The sequence below is a fragment of the Heterodontus francisci genome, chromosome 1 (assembly GCF_036365525.1).
Source record: "Heterodontus francisci isolate sHetFra1 chromosome 1, sHetFra1.hap1, whole genome shotgun sequence".
Taxonomy (NCBI): domain Eukaryota; kingdom Metazoa; phylum Chordata; class Chondrichthyes; order Heterodontiformes; family Heterodontidae; genus Heterodontus; species Heterodontus francisci.
The window spans coordinates 132,343,135-132,361,747 of NC_090371.1; the positions used below are offsets into that span (position 1 = coordinate 132,343,135).

The window sequence follows — 18,613 nt, forward strand, 5'->3', positions numbered from 1 at the left end:
AAAGCCTTACTGAGGTCCATGTAGACGACATCAACTGCTTTACCCTTATTTATACACCTCGTCACTTCCTTGAAAAATTCAATCAAATTTGTTAGACACGATCTCCCCCTGACAAAGCCATGCTGACTATCCTTGATTAATCCTTGCCTCTCCAAGTGGAGATTAATCCTGTCCCTCAGAATTTTTTCCAATAGTTTCTGGACCACTGATGTTAGAATCACCGGCCTGTAATTACCTGGTTTATCCCTGCTACCCTTCTTGAATAATGGTACCACATTCGTTGTCCTTCAGTCCTCTGGCACCTTTCCTGTGACCAGAGAGGATTTGAAAATTTGTGTCAGAGCCCCTGCTATCTCCTCCCTTGCCTCACATAACAGCCTGGGATGCATCTTATCTGGGCCTGGGGATTTATCCACTTTTTAGCCTGCTAAAACAGCAAATACTTCCTCCCTTTCAATGTTAAATTTTTCAAGTATATCACAATCCCCCTCCCTGATCTCTACACCTACATTGTCCTTCCCCATAATGAACACAGATGAAAAGTAATCATTTAAAACCTCACCTATGTCCTCTGGCTCCACACACAGATTGCCACTTTGGTCCCTAATGGGCCCTACTCTTTCCCTGGTTATCCTCTTGCCCTTAATATACTTATAAAACACCTTGGGATTTTTCTTTATCTTGCCCGCCAGTGTTTTTTCATGTCCCCTCTTCGCTCTCCTCATTACTTTTTTTAAGTACCCCCCCCCCCCCTACACTTTCTATACTCCTCTAGGGCCTCCGCTGTTTTCAGCCCTCTGAATCTGCCATAAGCCTCCTTTTTTTTCCTTATCCAATCTTCTTTATCCCTTGACATCCAGGGTTCCCTGGACTTTTTGGTCCTACCCTTCATCTTTACGGGAACATGTTGGCCCTGGACCCTCACTATTTCCTTTTTGAATGACTCCCACTGGTCTGATGTAGACTTTCCTACAAGTAGTTGCTCCCGGTCCACTTTGGCCAGATCCTGTTTTATCATATTGAAATCAGTCTTTCCCCAATTCAGTACTTTTATTTCTGGTCCCTCTTTGTCCTTTTCCATACCTATCTTAAATCTTACGGAGTTATTGCTTTGAGTCCTGTGAATCTTACAGTAGTTCACATACCAAAGGAACAAATGATATTACAAGTGGTTGTGACAAAAACCCTGGTAACATTCAAGATTAGATTGTATGGGTAGATTATGACAATGGGGAGGAAGGGACACGGGAACAGGGGGCTGGATTTTAACAAGCCCTTGACTTTGTGATCCATGGTGAGGGTGCCTGAAGATGGCTCCGGATGAGGCCGCCACGCACGTCGACGCCAGCAGGGCCAAGCCTATTCTCCCGGCCGTGGCAAGGCTCTGTGTCAGCCCCCTGCCACTGGGCAACGGGACCACAATTTAAATATTCGCATCAGTAAAATTAATGAATTTAAAGATACTTACTCGAGATCCTGAGGGCCCGCCGTGATCTTTGGCACGACAGACTGCACACACACGCCTTCAGATCCCCCTGGGGAAACGAGGTGCCACATTGTTGGGGAGGGGGGAGAAGGTAAGTTTATCAGAACGGGAGCGGTGGGGGGGTGTGGGGGAATGGGGTCAAATAAACGTAATGGGTTTAGGGGATGGTGAGCAGCTTTGAGCTTTAAACTTTGTACAGTTTGTGGGGGCAAAGGTCAGGTTTAAAAGCTAAGTGTTTTGAGGGGGATAGGGCAAATAGTTATTGTATTTGTTCGTGGGGGTGGGAAAGGGGCTTAAGTAATTTATTTCTTCAATTTTGGGGGAATCGTTCTTTAAAAATTTAAACATGCCAGCAGGGCTGACTACCCTTTAAAAATGGCACCAGCGCCTGCACACAGGCAGCTGAAGTCATTGCTGGCGACAGACAGCCTGTCCCCTCCATGTGATTGGTTGGGGGGTGGGGGGCTGCGGGCAGTGCAGCAAGTCTCGATTCCAGTGCAGTAAGTTCCAGGAGGAGGAGACTTGTGTTGGATAATATATATGGAGTTTAAGGAGAACAAAAGAGAAAGCTCAGAGGAGATTTTGTAGCAGTAGCTTCATCAAAAAAAGCAGCCACTGTGAATGTGGGAGACTAGGTAGTTCGGAAAAATTATCATGTGCAAAAAAATTTTAGAAACATCTATTCTTTAAAGTTGAGCCCTAATGGTCTTTCAGAGGGTGTGACACCCTGATGGCCCAGTGAGGGAAGTATTGCATTCTAATGGTGTAGAATAAGAAAATAACAAAATTGGTGGGGAGAAAGTGTGTGACCCGTCAGGCATACTTTCTGACTTAGCCATCTACAACTTGCCCTGTCATGGACTCTACCCAACTTGTTTCTTCTCTTAAGGCAAACAATATTTATATAAATATAATGTCCTGTTAAGCAGTTACCTCACCAAAAGATAGCCTGCAAAGTCCTGTCATATTTAAACAACAAAAGGGCAGCAAGAGATGGGAGAAAGTGCTCTCTAAGTTCTGGACTACCTGTGAGAAAGACCTACCTCAAGAAGATCTACTAATTTATAGCTCCCCAAATATGTGACTCGCTCAACAGCAGCACAATTGAAAATGATTACCAGGGCTTAGAGAATTAAATTATGAGGACAGGTTGCATAAACCTGGCTTGTATTTCCTTGAGTTTAGAAGATTGAGGATGATCTGATCGGAACGCAATGAAAGGATTTGATAGGACAGATAAAGAAAATCTTTTTTCTGGGGAAATCAAGAAAAAGGTGACTTAGTCTTAAAATTAGAGCTAGATCATTCAGGAGTGAAATCAGGAAGCACTTTTTCACAAACGGTAGAAGATATTTGTTAATTAATGATGGTATTAGCACAATGCAGAGGGATGGCCTAAGTTCAAGAAACCAGGAGGTGGAAGCAGTTTGGCTTGAGATGAGAAATGATAAAGGCAAGAAGTCACTTGTGGGAGTGGTGTACATGCCCTTTAACAGTAACCACACTGTAGGATGGGGTATAAAGGAAGAAATAATGGGAGCTTGTCAGAAAGGTACGACGATAATCATGCAGGATTTTAATCTAGATATGGACTGGAAAATCAGATGGGCAATGGTAGCCTATTTTAGTTCATGGAATGTTTTCGGGGTAGTTTCTTAGGACAGCATGTTCTGGAGCCAACCAGAGAATAGGCTATACTAGACCTGGTACTATGCAATGTGATAAGATTAATTAATGACCTCATAGTGATGGCACCCCTAGGCAGCAGCAATAATAATATGATTGAATTTTACATACAGTTTGAGAGAGAGAAGAGTGGGTCTATTTTAAACTTAATAAGGGCAATTATGAGGGCATGAAAGCAGAGCTCGCTAAAGTGAACTGGCAAATAGAGTTAAGGGATAGGTCAATATAGATGCAGTGGCAGACATTTAAGGGGCTATTTCAGAATACACAGATACATTCCAATGAAAAAGAAAAATTCCAAGGGGAGGACCCACCATCCGTGGTTAACTAAAAACTTTAAAGATAGTATCAAACTTAAAGAAAAAGCATATAATTGCGCAAAGATGGGTGGCAGGTCAGAAAATTGGACAGCATATAAAAATCAGCAAAGAATGACCAAAAGATTAATAAGGAAGGAAAAATTAGAGTATGAGAGAAAGCTCACTAGAAATATAAAAACAGATAGTAAGAGTTTCGATAGATAGTTAAAAAAGAAAAGTTAACAAAGTGAGCATTGGTCCTATAGAAAGTGAGTCTGAGGCATTAATAAGGGAAAATATGGAGATGACAGATGAACTGAACAGGGATTTTGCACTGGTCTTCACTGTCGAGGCAATATTCCAGAAATAACTGTAAATTAGGAAATAGAGGGAGGGAGGAACTCAAGAAAATTACAATCACCAGAGAAGTGGTACAGAGCAAATTGTTGGAGTTGCGAGCTGACTAGTCCCCGGGTCCTGATGGACTCCATCCTAGGGCCTCACAAGAAGTGGCTAGGGAGATAGTTGATGCATTGGTTTTGATTTTCCAAAATTCCCTAGATTTGGGGAAGGTGCGATTAGATTTGAAAATAGTGAAATAAATCCTTTATTCGAAAAGAGAGGGAGACAGAAAGTAGGAAACTACAGACCGGTTAGATTAACATCTGTCTTAGGGAAAATGTTAGAAGCTATTATTAAAGATGTTATAGTGGTGCACTTTGAAAAATTCAATTAAATCAGGCAGAGTCAACATGGTTTTGTGAAAGGGAAATCATGTTTTAACCAATTTATTGGAATTCTTTGAAGAAGTAACGTGCTGTGGATAAAGGGGAACTAATGGATGTACTGTAATTAGATTTCCAGAAATAATTTGATCAGGTGTACCTCAAAGGTTATTGCAGGAAATAAAAGCTCATAGTGTAGGGGGTAACATATTGGCAAGGAAGATGATTAGCTAGCTAACAGGAAACAGAGAGTAGGCATAAATGGGTCATTTTCTGGTTAGCAAGATGTAACAAGTGGTGTGCCACAGGGCTCAGTGCTGGGGCCTCAACGTTTTACAATTTATATAAATGGCTTGGATGAAGGGACCAAAGATATGGTTGCTAAATTTGCTGATGCCACAAAGACAGGTAGGAAAGTAAGTTGTGAAGTGGACATAAGGGGGCTATAAGGGGATGTAGATAGGTTAAGTGAGTGGGCAAAGATCTGGCAAATGGAGTAGAATGCGGGAAAATGTGAAACTGTCCATCTTGGCAGGAAGAATAACAAAGAAGCATATTATCTCATTGGTGAGAGATTGCAGAGCTCTGAGATGCAGAGGGATCTGGGTGTCCTAGTGCATGAATCACAAAAGGTTAGTATGCAGGTACAGCAAGTAATTAGGAAAGCTTAATAGAATGTTATTGTTTATAGTGAGGGAATTGAATACAAAACTAGGGAAGCTATGCTATAGTTGTACAGGGCATTGGTGAGACCACATCTGGAGTACTTTGTACAGTATTGGTCTCCTTATGTAAGGAAGGATGTAAATGCATTGGAAGCAGTTCAGAGAAGACTTATTTGACTAATACCTGGAATGGGCAGGTTGTCTTATGAGGAAAGGTTGGACAAGCTAGGCCTATATCCGCTGGAGTTTATAAGAGTAAGAGACGACTTGATTGAAACATGTAAGCTCCTGTGGGGTCTTGACAGGGTGGATGTGGAAAGGAAGTTTCCTATTGTGGGAGAATCTAGAACTAGGGGTCACTATTTAAAAATAAGGGGTTGCCCATTTAAGACAGAGATGAGGAGAATTTTTTTCTCTGAGAGTTGAGTCTTTGGACCTCTCTTCCTCAAAAGGTGGTAGAAGCAGAGTGCTTGAATATTTTTAAGGCAGAGGTAGATAGATTCTTGATAAGCAAGGGGGGGGGGAGGTGAAAGGTTATCGGGGGTATGCGGGAATGTGGAGTTGAGGTTACCATCAGCCATGATCTTGTTTAATGGTGGAGCAGGCTTGAGGGGCTGAGGGGCCTACTCCTGCTCCTAATTCATATGTTTGGAACACTCTACCCCAAACGGTTGTGGATGATGGAACTTTAAAAACTGGGATGGATTTTTGTTAAAGTTACCAAGGGAAATGAATCAAAGACTGTAAATGGAGTTAAGGTGCAGATCATCCATCATCTAATTGAATGATGGAGCAGGCTCAAGAGTTAAATGATTTGCGCTTTGTGCAGGAAAGGAGTCTCACTAGTGAAGGGCTTCCATATTATGGCTAGTAAATGGCCAATTAAAATAACGCCCCAAATGGTCAAACATGTTAACACCCAAAATACACAACGAACTGCAAAGGACATTCACAAGCTACCTATAGCAGAGCAGCGATTGTGTTTTATAGAGTGCTTGATCATCCCTGACTATATTTATCTTTACACTAGTGTCCAATTTCCACCAAAGTTTAACTTGCTGTATGGCATTAGTGCTAATTGATGCAGAAAGGTTGTGTATGCCTTAGTTGTCGTGTAGTGCTTATTAGCTTAAGCAGCTGGATTATTAGGGTTGCCATTTTGTGATGCCTGTGCCTGGTGAAAACTGGTCAAGAGGTGAGTGTATGTCGTTGTTTTCTAGAGGGGAGGGGAGGGGAATGCATGTATTACCAATATGGTTGTATTGACCTGCAGCTATGAGGTTGGCTTTGTCTTCACAAATATGCAAATATTGCAGAATCTGATACTAAAACCCCACAAAACAGAATTGCGGAACAAATGATCATTTGTACAGCATCCAGCATGTGCCAAATAGCAAATTAGTACACTTTTTTAGAATGCAAACAAAAAGCTGTGCATGTAATGTAGTAAATATATACATGTTACCTTACTATGTTTTCATGTTTTTATATTAGATTTAACTTTGTGATAATAACTGTCTTTTTGTTTTCTGATTCAGTCTACTATCTCCACATGAATAATTTTTCTTTAAGGGTTTTTGACTGTATTGACTTCGAACCAATTTATTAGCAGTGACCAGTATATTTATGATTGCAATAGGTGTGACTTTATAACAGAAATGTTTTAAATCACCAACCAAATTAACATGCATTATTTGTTAGGTGGTCACAGCTGCATAAATAATTACACAGACATTATGCTTTCTGTACTGAAAAACAAAGTGATTTTGAATGCGGTAGGCATCTCGCTTCTGCCTAATCATTGAGATTTCCTGAATTATGGGCTGTTTTATGCTTTACTTCTCCATTGAAGATGATGTTGAACACTGATCTCATTTGTAGCTTTCAATAAGGGGCTAATCCTGGTTGGATTCAAGACGACTCCAAAATATGCAGAATAGCCTTTAAAATCACTTTCTCCTCCCTAATACTGTTTGGAGGTGCTAAAGCACTGTTAAGTGATCATAAAAACTTTCCTTGTAATTACTGGGTATGGATCCAAAAACAAATAGTAAAAATAAAAATTCATTAACCAAGTGATTAGGAATAACATCAAAATGATATGAGATCTTAAGTAATCTGAGTTTATCTAAAAAAAATTAACTCATCTAATTTAGCTGTTTCTGTCAACCAACATTGTCTCATTAAAATGGAAAGCAGGTAACAGTTGTGCCTGCCCAGAAGAAAGGATCAAAGTCAGATTCTAATAACTACAGACAAGCATCCCTAATCTAAAATCTTTCATAACATCAGAGAGATGGAGCAAGGCTGTTCGTGTTTCATGACTGAAAGAACAAGGCACACCCAGACATCCATGTTTATGCCATGATCAAAATATTTGCTGTAACTGAACCTCAATAGCCTATAGTGACCAAAAAAAGTGCCAGTGCAGAACCTTCGCATATCACTTCTTAGGCCTGTGTTACGACTGACCGCTCCTGTCAAAGCCCCCAATCAAAATATACGATTCTGATTGTGGTGGGACTGACGCACTGATAATTCAATCCCGTCGCTCCACAGATCGCCTAACATATCGTTAATAAAAACTTTCCAAATTAAAGAAAGACTCAGCCAAATTGTACCATCTATTAACCCCGAATGAGGCTAACCAAATCAGGTGTCTTTAAATGAATAAATTAACTCTTTAATTAGAAGAACTAAATTCTTAAACACTATGAAGATATAAACAACATTTAAAATAGAAAAAAATTAGAGTCCTTGCAAATTTACAGTCCAATGTTGCTTGAAGTCCTCACAGGATGTTGCTCGAAGTCCTCACAGAATGTTGCTTTCCTTCTCCAACAAATTTCAACAATTAATGACTTGCAAACACTTTCCACAGAATCAATCTGACTTTAGAGTTTTTGAGGGATAAAAGATTGTCATAGTCTAACTTCCCTTTCTTCAATTTAAATGACCAAAGATCTCTGTTTTGGCTTGACTTTTTTTTTAGAAGTTTGAGAGATAATAATAAACAGACTAAAATCCTATTCCTTCAGTTTAAATGGTTGAGAGCTCTTTTTCATGTGTCTGAACACCACAGCTGTGTCTTCTGTCTCTCTGTCTGTTAGAACAAACTGTCTCACTAAAAGCCAGTTCAAAACTGAATTGAAACAAATGTATCGCATCAGACTCACTCCCAGTGGCTGTTTCCATGGTAACAAGAATGCACCCTTTGAATCGCAGTCTCCAAATGGCTGTTTCGAAGGCAACGAAAATGCACCTTCCGATAACTCCTAAGGCTTTCTGGTTCTTAAAGCAATACTGATCCCTTGCAAGCCTTAAAGGCAAACCGCATATTCTGAATAAAAGCTACAGGACCATGACACCTGTCAAACCCTCTTCTATACTTTGGATAGTCACTTTTGAACTGACTATCCAAAAGTGTACAGCAATCCAAATTCAGAGTTAACTATCATGTTCTGAGGAAGAGTAACTAGAACAAACAATACACTGTAGAAATCTGTTAGTGCAGTAGATTATTTTCTTCAGAAATTTCTGTCTTTCCAGAAAGTATGTGAATCAATTTTGTGAGGTATCCATTTTTGTTTTCTCCAGCTGCATCCTGTTGTGATACCATCCAAGTCCAAAATAGCAACTATAATAAACTGCTGTACACAAATCCAGTTTTGAGGTTTAAATGTTGTCATTTGACATCTTAGATAGAATCCAGACCGCACGTTTCCCACCTTGATGTTCTGAATGTTCATTTGTAGGCAGCACTGTCCACGTCAGGCCCGACCCATCCCGAGCCTGAATGCTGGACCTGGAAGAGAGACCCCACCCAACCCGAACCCGAAACACGTTGTTGGGTCTGGTTGGGTTCAGATCGGGTGGCCATGTTTTAGTGTGAATTGGCACTTTGAACATTAAACTTAAACAAAAGGAAAAACTTGGTTTTATGTAGTGCCTTTCATGACCGCAGGATGTCGCTAAGTTGCTTTATAGCCAATAAAGTACTTTTGAAGTGTACTTACTACTGTAATGTAGGAAATGTGGCAGCAATTTTGCACACAACGAGGTCCCACAAACAGCAATGAAATGAAAGACCATCTGCTGTTTTAGGTGTTGGTTGAAGGACAAATGTTTGTTAGGATACTGGCAGAATGCTCCTGCTCTTGAATAGCGCAATGGAATCTTTTCTGCCCACCTGAGACGGCAGGCGGGGCCTCAGTTTAAACTTGGATCCCAAAGATGCCGTCTCCAAACGTTCAGTGCTTTCTTAGTGATGTGCTCAAGTTTCTCCAGTTGGGTTTGAACCTATGATCTTCTGACCTAAAGGTGCGATTGCTCTCACTGAGTCAAGGCTGGCAGCCATATGTGAGATTTTCAAAATGACTGTTTCTGAAATATGTGATCTGTGGTAGTCCAAGAGACTTGGGTGTTTATGTGTATGTGTAGTGGGGGAGGGTGAGATGATTGTGTTTTTAATTAGCTAGGATTATATAGCCATGTTTCTTGATAATTCAACAGTATAGAGGTGTCAATCCTTGGCAATCTCATGGTTGGTATGTGCTCATGCTCTCTGGCATCTTAAAAGCTTATGGGGTTTATGCCTTTTTTATTGTGTCCATGAATCTTGAAAACTGCCGTGGGGGGGGGGGGGGGGGGGGGGGGGATGGTGGTGGGACGGGGATGGTATGCAGCAATAGAGTTTGTAGACATGTACCCACTTACTCTGGTGGTCTAACTGCGAGTACAATAGAACCTTAATAATCTCCATAATGCAGAGGTCATGGAATTGATGGATAACAAAGGCCAAATTTCAACATGACACAAGAATGAAGACAAGTAGAATGCAAATGCCATTAATTGAGTTTAATTTTATTTGGATTATAAGGTTGACTTATATCAGACAGGAGGCTACTGATATTAGTAAGCTGTGCAATGGATAATGGTGATAATATTGACTTTGTGTGCTCGTGTAAAATGGGTGAAAGTGAATTGGCCACTTGGTTTACATCTCTCCAGACTTTTATTTCCATTTATGTCACTCTTGCCGTTTCACAATATCATACAAAGTCAAAATTACCTCTAATGTTTCATGCAAAGCTTTGCACCATGAAAATCCTGGAAAATTATGGGGAAAGTAGATACTGGACTCCATAGAATGGAGATTCCATTGTTTGTGCCTGACCTCAAATCGAGCAGAAGGGATAGGTCTATGTTTTATACTAATCTTTATGCTGGGTTACCAGGATTTTTTTTTATTCATGGGATGTGGATGTCACTGGCAGGGCCAGCATTTATTGCTTATCTCTAATTGCCCTTGGGAAGGTCATGGTGAGCACCTTCATGAGCCACTACAGCCTATGTGGTATAGGTACATCCAAAGTGCTATTCAGTATGGAGCCAACAGTACTGTTAGCTAGGGATAAAGCTTATGATTGGCAAATGCTCAGATTCTAGGATAAATTGGCCCTGAAAGGTAGGGCAAGCAAGGCCAGAACTCCCTGGATGATGAAAGTGTTAGAGAGTAAGATGAAGCAGAAATAGGGAATGTATGATTGATTTCAGGCTTATAATGCAAGTGAGAACCAGGCTGAATACAGAAAGTTCAGAGGGGAAGTGAAAAAGGAAATAAAAGAGACAGAGAGTATGAGAAGAGATGGCAGCTAGTAGAAAAGGGTATTCAAAAGTTTACCATAAGTATCTTCTTCTTTGGCCTCCTTATCTCGAGAGACAATGGGTAAGTGCCTGGAGGTGGTCAGTGGTGTGTGGAGCAGCGCCTGGAGTGGTTATAAAGGCCAATTCTAGAGTGACAGGCTCTTCCACAGGTGTTGCAGAAAAATTTGTTTGTCAGGGCTGTTACACAGTTGGCTCTCCCCTTGCGCCTCTGTCTTTTTTGCTGCCAACTGCTAAGTCTCTTCGACTCGCCACACTTTAGCTGGCCTTTATGGCTGCCCGCCAGCTCTGGCGAACGCTGGCAACTGACTCCCACGACTTGTGATCAATGTCACAGGATTTCATGTCGCGTTTGCAGACGTCTTTAAAGCGGAGACATGGACGGCCGGTGGGTCTGATACCAGTGGCGAGCTCGCTGTACAATGTGTCTTTGGGGATCCTGCCATCTTCCATGCGGCTCACATGGCCAAGCCATCTCAAGCGCCGCTGACTCAGTAGTGTGTATAAGCTGGGGATGTTGGCCGCCTCGAGGACTTCTGTGTTGGAGATACGGTCCTGCCACCTGATGCCAAGTATTCTCCGGAGGCAGTGAAGATGGAATGAATTGAGACGTCGCTCTTGGCTGACATACGTTGTCCAGGCCTCGCTGCCGTAGAGCAAGGTACTGAGGACACAGGCTTGATACACTCGGACTTTTGTGTTCCGTGTCAGTGAGCCATTTTCCCACACTCTCTTGGCCAGTCTGGACATAGCAGTGGAAGCTTTTCCCATGCGCTTGTTGATTTTTGCATCTAGAGACAGGTTACTAAGTATATAAATAGTAAAAGGGTATTATGAGCGGGGCCAAATAGGGACCAAAAAGGAGATCTATGCATGGAGGTATAGGGCATGGCTGAGGAATGAAATGAATACACTACATCTGTCTTTAACAAGGAAGAAGATACTGCCCAAGCCATGGTGAAAAAGGAAGTAGTTGAGACATTTGATGGACTAGAAATTGATGAAGAGGAGGTATTAGAAAGGCTGGCTGTACGTAAAGTTGATAAGTCACTGGAACCAGATGGGATGCATCTGAGGGTCTTGAAAGAAGTAAAGGTGGAAATAGTAGAGGTACTGGCCATAATCTTCCAGTTTTCCTTAGATATAGGGTTGGTACCAATGGACTAGAGAAATGTAAATGTTACAACCTTGTTCAAAAAAGCATGTAAGGGTAAGCCCAGCCACTACAGCCAGTCAGTTTAACCTCGGTGGTGGGAAAGATTTTAGAGACAGTAATCTGGGACAAAATTAGCAGTCACTTGGATATGTGTGGATTAATTAGGGAAAGCCAGCACAGATTTGTTTCAGGCAAACCATGTTTAACTAACTTAAATGAGTTTTTTGATGAGGTAACGGCGATGGTTGATGAGGGTAATGCAGTTGATGTGGTGTACATGGACTTTCAAAATGCTTCTCAGAAAGCACCACATAATAGACTTGACATCAAAGTTGAAACCCATGGAATAAAAGGGACAGTGGCAGCATGGATTCAAAGTTTGTCACGCTAGAACCCCACCTGCCAATAATGAGACACATTAATTTTGTCATGAACATTGATTTTAAACTGTTACTGGAGTGAAGAAAGGACTTATTAAACAGATCAGCCGTGGCTGAAAAATACATTTGCATATTAACAGGTAGCATTTGGAAGGACAAAGCGGCCATTCCCTGACACATTCAACCTATAACGGACCGTTGGCTGGAAAGACATTTGCATATTAACAGACAGTGCTTGGAAAGGACAAAGGGCCATTCCCTGACCCATTCAACCGAGGCGACCTCCCTGTGGGCTTTAGGGGGGGGGGGTCCTTCTCCGTGGGAGCTCTCTGACCCATGGAGGAGTCCTGCTGGGAAAACCTGCAACTCCCTGAACCGCCCCACCCCCCGTCACACTTAACGCCCACCCTCCCAACCCCCCTCGCCGGGACATTCTGGCATTCCGGACTGGCCGTGTCGACCCAGCCTCACTTACCTTGGATGTGGGTTCCAGCACTGGGCCTGGGTCCAAGGCCTCTTGCAGTCCCAGCCGTGGCCACGACCCTGTCATTGGCCAGCAGCTCTTCGAAGCATGATCCCTGTCTTTAAAGGGTCGGGGATCACAGCGCCAGGCTGTTGATTAGCCTGGTGCCATAGAATCACTTTGGGGTGGGCCCAGCTGGCCGAGGCAGAACTCCCCCCGCCTTTTGGCCCAGCGCCGGAAGCCCCACCATGGGCATAAAATCCAGCCCACTGTGGCTAGAAGAGCCCAACAGAGGCTGGGAATTCTGCGGCGAGTAACTCACCTCCTGACTCCCCAAAACCTGTCCACCATCTGCAAGGCACCAGTCAGGAGTGTGATGGAATACTCTCCACTGGCCTGGATGAGTGCAGCTCCAAAAGCACTCAAGAAGCTCGACACCATCCAGGACAAAGCAGCCTGCTTGATCGGCACCCTATCCTCCACCTTCAATGTTTCCACAACCGACTCACAGTGGCAGCAGTGTGTACCATATTCAAGATGCACTGCAGCAACTCACTAGGCCTTCTGAGACAGCACCTTCCAAACCCACGACCTCTACCTCCTAGAAGGACAAGGACAGCAGATGCATGGGAACACCACCACCTGCAAGTTCCCCTCCAAGTCACACACCATCCTAACTTGGAACTATATTGCCATTCCTTCACTATTGCTGGGTCAAAAACCTGGAACTCCCTTCCTATTAGCACTGTGGGTGTACCTATACCATATGGACTGCAGTGGTTTAAGAAGGCAGCTCGCCACCACCTTCTCAAGGGCAATGAATGATTGGCAACAAATGCTGGGGCCCCAGCATTGCTCACATCCCATTAGAGAATAAAAGAAAATTTTGTTAGGAAGAATGAGGAAAGGCAATATAAACTAAAGGGCACAATTCTAAAGGGGGCGCAGGAGCAGATGGACCTGGGGGTATAGATATACAAATCATTGAAGGTGATAGGGCAGGTTGAGAAAGTGCTTAATACAGCATATGGGATCCTGGGCTTTATAAATAGAGGCATAGAGTGCTAAAGCACGGAAGTTCTGAGGAACCTTTATAAAACTCTGGTTCGGCCACAGCTGGAGTATTGTGTCCAATTCTGGGCGCTGCACTTTAGCAAAGATATGAAGGGTTTAGAAGGGTTCAGAAAAGATTTAAAGAATGGTTCCAGGGATGAGGGACTTCATTTAAGTGGATAGATTGGTGAAGCTGGGTTTGTTCTCCTTAGAGACGAGAAGGTTGAGAGGAGATTTGATAGAAGTGTTTAAAATCATGAAGGGTCAAGACAAGCAGAGAGAATTTGTTTCCATTGGAGGAAGGGTTGAGACCCAGTGGACAGTGATTTAAGGTGCTTTCCAAAAGACCCAAGGACAACATGAGGAAAAACGTTTTTACACAAGGAGTGATTAGGATTTGGAATGTACTGCCTGAGAGTGTGGTGGAGGTAAATACAGTTGGGGCTTTCAAAAGGAAGTTGGATAAGCAGCTGAAGAAAAAAAATACAAGGCTACAGAGAAAGGGCAGGGGAATGGGACTAGCTGAGTTGCTCTTGCAGAGAGCCAGCATGGACATGATGGGCCAGATGGCCTCCTTCTGTGTTGTAATCGCTCTATGATTCTCTGAATCCTGGGGGGTTTTGCCAGCACATGTGCAATGGAGCAGAACCCACATCTGCCCATGCCTAATAGATGCAGACCCTGCCCCACATTTCAGGATGTGATCATTTGCATGACCTGGGGAGACGCTTGTGCCAGCAAAGACGCTTCAGTAGCACCTGCTTCTAAGTGCTGGTCTGAACGTTGGAGCAGTCCCCTGTCATTCTGATGGCAGAGAAGGGGCCCCAGAATGGATTGATTGAAATCTTATTTTCTTACCTTTCCTGCTCCTGTTAGGTAGGGTAACCATTCTTCTCTGGAATTAATTACCTTTCCTTAGTAAATACTTGGGGCTTTCAAAAGGCTTTTTTCCCCAAAAATATACTTTATTCATAAAAATCAGTAAAAAGAAATTACAAAAGAGTTCAAAACAGCATCAAGTTGACATTCCAAAAAGTGCAAAGGAAATCAGTTTTCTTTAATACAGGAGTGAGTTGCCTCACAACCCTTCCATTGTATTTTACCTGCCATGTACATTTTACAGCAAAACCATATTTTGGTGTATACAGCCCGAGGGGTTTCCCATGGGTCCAGCCTCTCAGTTCACTTTGGTGGGAGGACCTTACACAGTGGTCTTTTCCCCATTGAACCTTTGCAGCAGCCCCAAGCTTTAGTGCGTCCCTCAGCACGTAGTCCTGGACCTTGGAATGTGCCAGTCTGCAACACTCAGTCGTGGACAACTCATTGCGCTGGAAGACCAACAAGTTTCGGACAGACCAAAGAACATCTTTCACCAAATTGATGGTCCTCCAGCAGCAGTTGATGTTTATCTCGGTGTGCGTCCCTAGGTACGGCCCCTAGAGCACAGACTCCTGTGTTGCAGAGCTGCTTGGGATGAACCTCAACAAAGACCACTGCATCTCTTTCCACACTTGCTTTGCAAAGACACATTCCAGAAGGAGGTGGGCAACTGTCTCTTCCCCACCGCAGCCACCTTGAGGGCAGTGTGTGGAGGGGGCGAGTCTCCGAGCGTGCAGGAAGGATCTGACAGGGAGGGCCCTTCTCACCACCAGCCAAGGACAGCCCTGAGCTGAACTGGGTGGAATTTCCTGGAGCAATCTGGGAGCATCTCCAGACATACTCCTTGATGTGATGTGGAGCAGATGAAAGATCAACCCACAACCCCACAGTCATTTAAGGAGTCACTTGGACAGGTACAAACCTCAGCGCAGCCAAGTGCCTTGGTGCAAATCTTTTTCATTTTCACGATCCTAGGAATACTGGGGCCATTGTATCTAAAGGTATACTCACCCCGATCTGGTTATATTCCTTTTTTAAATGGTACATGTGCTTAATTATGCTTTCCTAAAGAGAGCAGTAATTGAGTGCGGGTGTATATTCCAGCAGGGAGAAATTTCTGCTTAATGACCCAGGTCATTGTGAGATCAAGGCAGAAGTTATTAACTTAAATTACAATCGCACATTGTAGGAATCAGCCAATAAATCAGCACCAGATACAAATAAGTAATTTAAATATATCATGTTATGTAATCATTACAGTGTCACATGATCCAAATCCTTTCTGAATATGTCAGCCTGTCAGGCTCAGCATTGTAACTTCAACACAGCACTATCTTCAATGAAGAAGCAAATGTCAATCTTTTCTTTAGCTGGAGAAGGGGGGCGAGGCAGAGATGTCGGGGCAAATTTTACAGATCCCCCGGGTTTGCGGTTCATAGAGGTGGGGGGCCAGAAAATGCTTCCGGGAAAGGCTCACCATGGGCCTTGAACCTGAGAAGGCCCAGCCCCATATTGCCGGCGGCGGAGAGAACAAAATTTGAATATTTTAATTTATTTTAAGTAATGAATTAAATACTTACTCGCTCCTGCTGTCAGTCCCAGTGCGATATTCATGCTGGTGGCTGGCACTCCTGCGCCTTCGAATCTACATCCGGAGATCTGATGCAGGACACTGGTGGGGAGGGGGGAGCAGGTACGTATTTCAGGGCGGGGAGCGGGGTAAAACTAATGTTTTAACTAGGAAGGTGTAAAGGTTAAAGTTATTGAACTTTGGAGGGGGAAGGTTGGGAGCACAAGTTAAGTTCTTTTGGCGGGGAGAGGGCAAATAATGAATCTGATGGTCATTGGCGGAGGGGGTAGAGGGTGGGAGTGGATCGGGATAACTTTATTTGATTTTTCAAAGTCTTTTTTCTTTAAAAATTTAAATTGTCATGGAAGGCTGGAAGCCCTTTAAAAATGGTGCCGGCGCCTGCACAGTGGTGCCTGATGCCGTTGCTGGGGACGGAACGCCCACCCCTCCAGGAGGGCGGTCCACCCTGACCATGTAAATGAGCCGCCGCATTAAATATCACGGTACTCTGTGGAGTAAAGGCTGCGCGTACGGACCCTCATTTTTTATGACCGCCGCCGATTACGTCGGCAACATAAATTTCAGCCCATCATGTCAATTTCATCATGATGATGATAACGTGTGATGGCGTATTTTGGTCTGATATAAATCATCACATCATGAAATTGCAAACAAATGATAATCTGTATATTTTTTTAAAGTCAATGCCTGTTTAAAACAAATTGAACAGATTGTATATGAAGTTTAGTCAAACTATAATGAGTCAGTGAGACTGTGAGTATTTCTTTAAATAGTTAATGACACCAATTAAGTGTGAAATCTTTTACTATCTTTATATACAGTTCCAACTGTGAAATTCATTAACAGACTCCATCGTTTCATTACAACATGGATTTGTGAGTTATAAAACTTTATTGACTATTTAAATGAATCAGACATAATGAAGCGGAAATGAAGCTCAACCAAAGCAACACATACAAAATTATTTGTTAGGCAGGTGTTATACAAACATGTAACTAAAATATTTTAGCTGTAACAAATGTCAGAAGCCACTGTCTTAGATCTAGTGGGATTCTTGTATTTAATAAGAACCTTAACTCCAATACAGATGCGACCAGGATAAAAGACTATCATGTTGATGCCCTTTTAAAACAGCCATCAACATTTTAAAATGAAATATTTAACACCTCTAAGCGTTTTAACCGACAGGCGCAGAATGAAGAACAACCAATGTTCTATGCAGTAATGTACAGCAGCCAGAGATATGAACACTCAAATGTGCTTCCTCAGGTACTATCCCCCTCTTCAAATCGGCCATCATCACCCCTCTCCTTAAAAAAAACCCTTGATCTCTTTGTCCTTACAAACTACTGTCCCATCTCCAACCTCTCTTTTTCCTCCAAAGTAGTTGAATGTGCTAGTGTCTCCCAAATCTGTGCCCATCTTTCCCGAAACTCAATCTGAGAAATTCAGCTGTATACACCACTAGAGCCACCCTACGGAAGCCGGAGGTCCTCCAGGTAGGGTGTGCAGTGCTTCCAGCCGCTTCCGGTATGGCCTGCACGGCACCCCATGCTGGTAAGGGAGCTCATGCGGGCTTGCCATGAGTGCACTGGAATATTCCCAGCAGATAGTGATGTCAAATAGCTGTTGCAGCTGATTTGAGGCACGATTTACAAACTTCAACCAGGCAGATCCACTCAACATATTCGCTTGTCACTTAACAAAGAGCATTCGCACAGCTGCGAGAGAGACCCACCACCAGCATTATTTACAGGGCCAGAGGTACCTAACTTGCAAATCATATGACTTAGACTAAGTTATCATAGAACAGAATTATAAAAGTATAGAATGGTGACAGCACAGAAGGAGGCCCATCATGTCTGTGCCAGCTCTCTGTAATAACTATTCAGCTAATCCCAGTCCCTTGCCCTTTCCCCAAAGTCCCAGTTTTTTTCTCTTCAGATCATTATCCAATTTGATTTTGAAGGCCACGATTGAATCTATCTGTACACACTCTCAGGCAGTGCAATCCACATCCTAACCACTCGCAGTGTAAAAATGTTTTTCCGAATGTCACCTCTTTTGTTTTTCGCCAAATACCTTGAATCGGTGTCCTCTGGTTCTCGACCTTTTTGCCAGCAGGAACAGTTTCTATCTACTCGGTTCAGACTCCTCATGATTTTGAATATCTCCATTAAATATCCTCTCAAACTTTTTTGCTCTAAAGAGAACAGCCCCAGCTTCGCCAGTCTATTCTTGTAATTGAAGACTCTCATCCCTGGAATAATTCCGATAAATCTTTTCTGCATCCTTGCTAAAGCCTTAACATCCTTCCCAAAGTGTGGTGCCCAGAATTGTACACAATACTCCATTTGTGGCCAAACAACTGTTTTATAAATGTTCATCATAACTTTCTTGCTCTTGTACTCTATGCTTCTACTTACAGAACCCAGGATTCCGTATGCCTTGTGCTACGGCCACGTGGCGAGGGGTGTGGGCGGTTCCCACCATTCAACTCCCACCTGACTGCAGCAAGTGTTTTTGTTATTAGGGTTTTTACCCCTTTGTGTTTTATTTGTCAAAT

General features: G+C 42.9%; 1 protein-coding gene across 6 annotated transcripts in view; it reads left to right on the top strand.

Moving 5' to 3' along the window:
• LOC137384696 (BTB/POZ domain-containing protein KCTD8-like) overlaps positions 1-18,613 on the top strand; it is a 352,009-nt gene that overhangs the window by 63,851 nt on the left and 269,545 nt on the right. For 3 of the 6 annotated variants that reach the window (XM_068059031.1, XM_068059202.1, XM_068059366.1), the window contains exon 3: positions 1,911-1,935. The exons of 2 other annotated variants lie outside the window; for them this stretch is intronic. In XM_068059031.1, the coding sequence (XP_067915132.1) occupies positions 1,911-1,935 (25 nt within the window). The remainder of the gene's footprint in view (positions 1-1,910; positions 1,936-18,613) is intronic. One more of the 6 variants, XM_068059458.1, reaches the window with a different exon arrangement.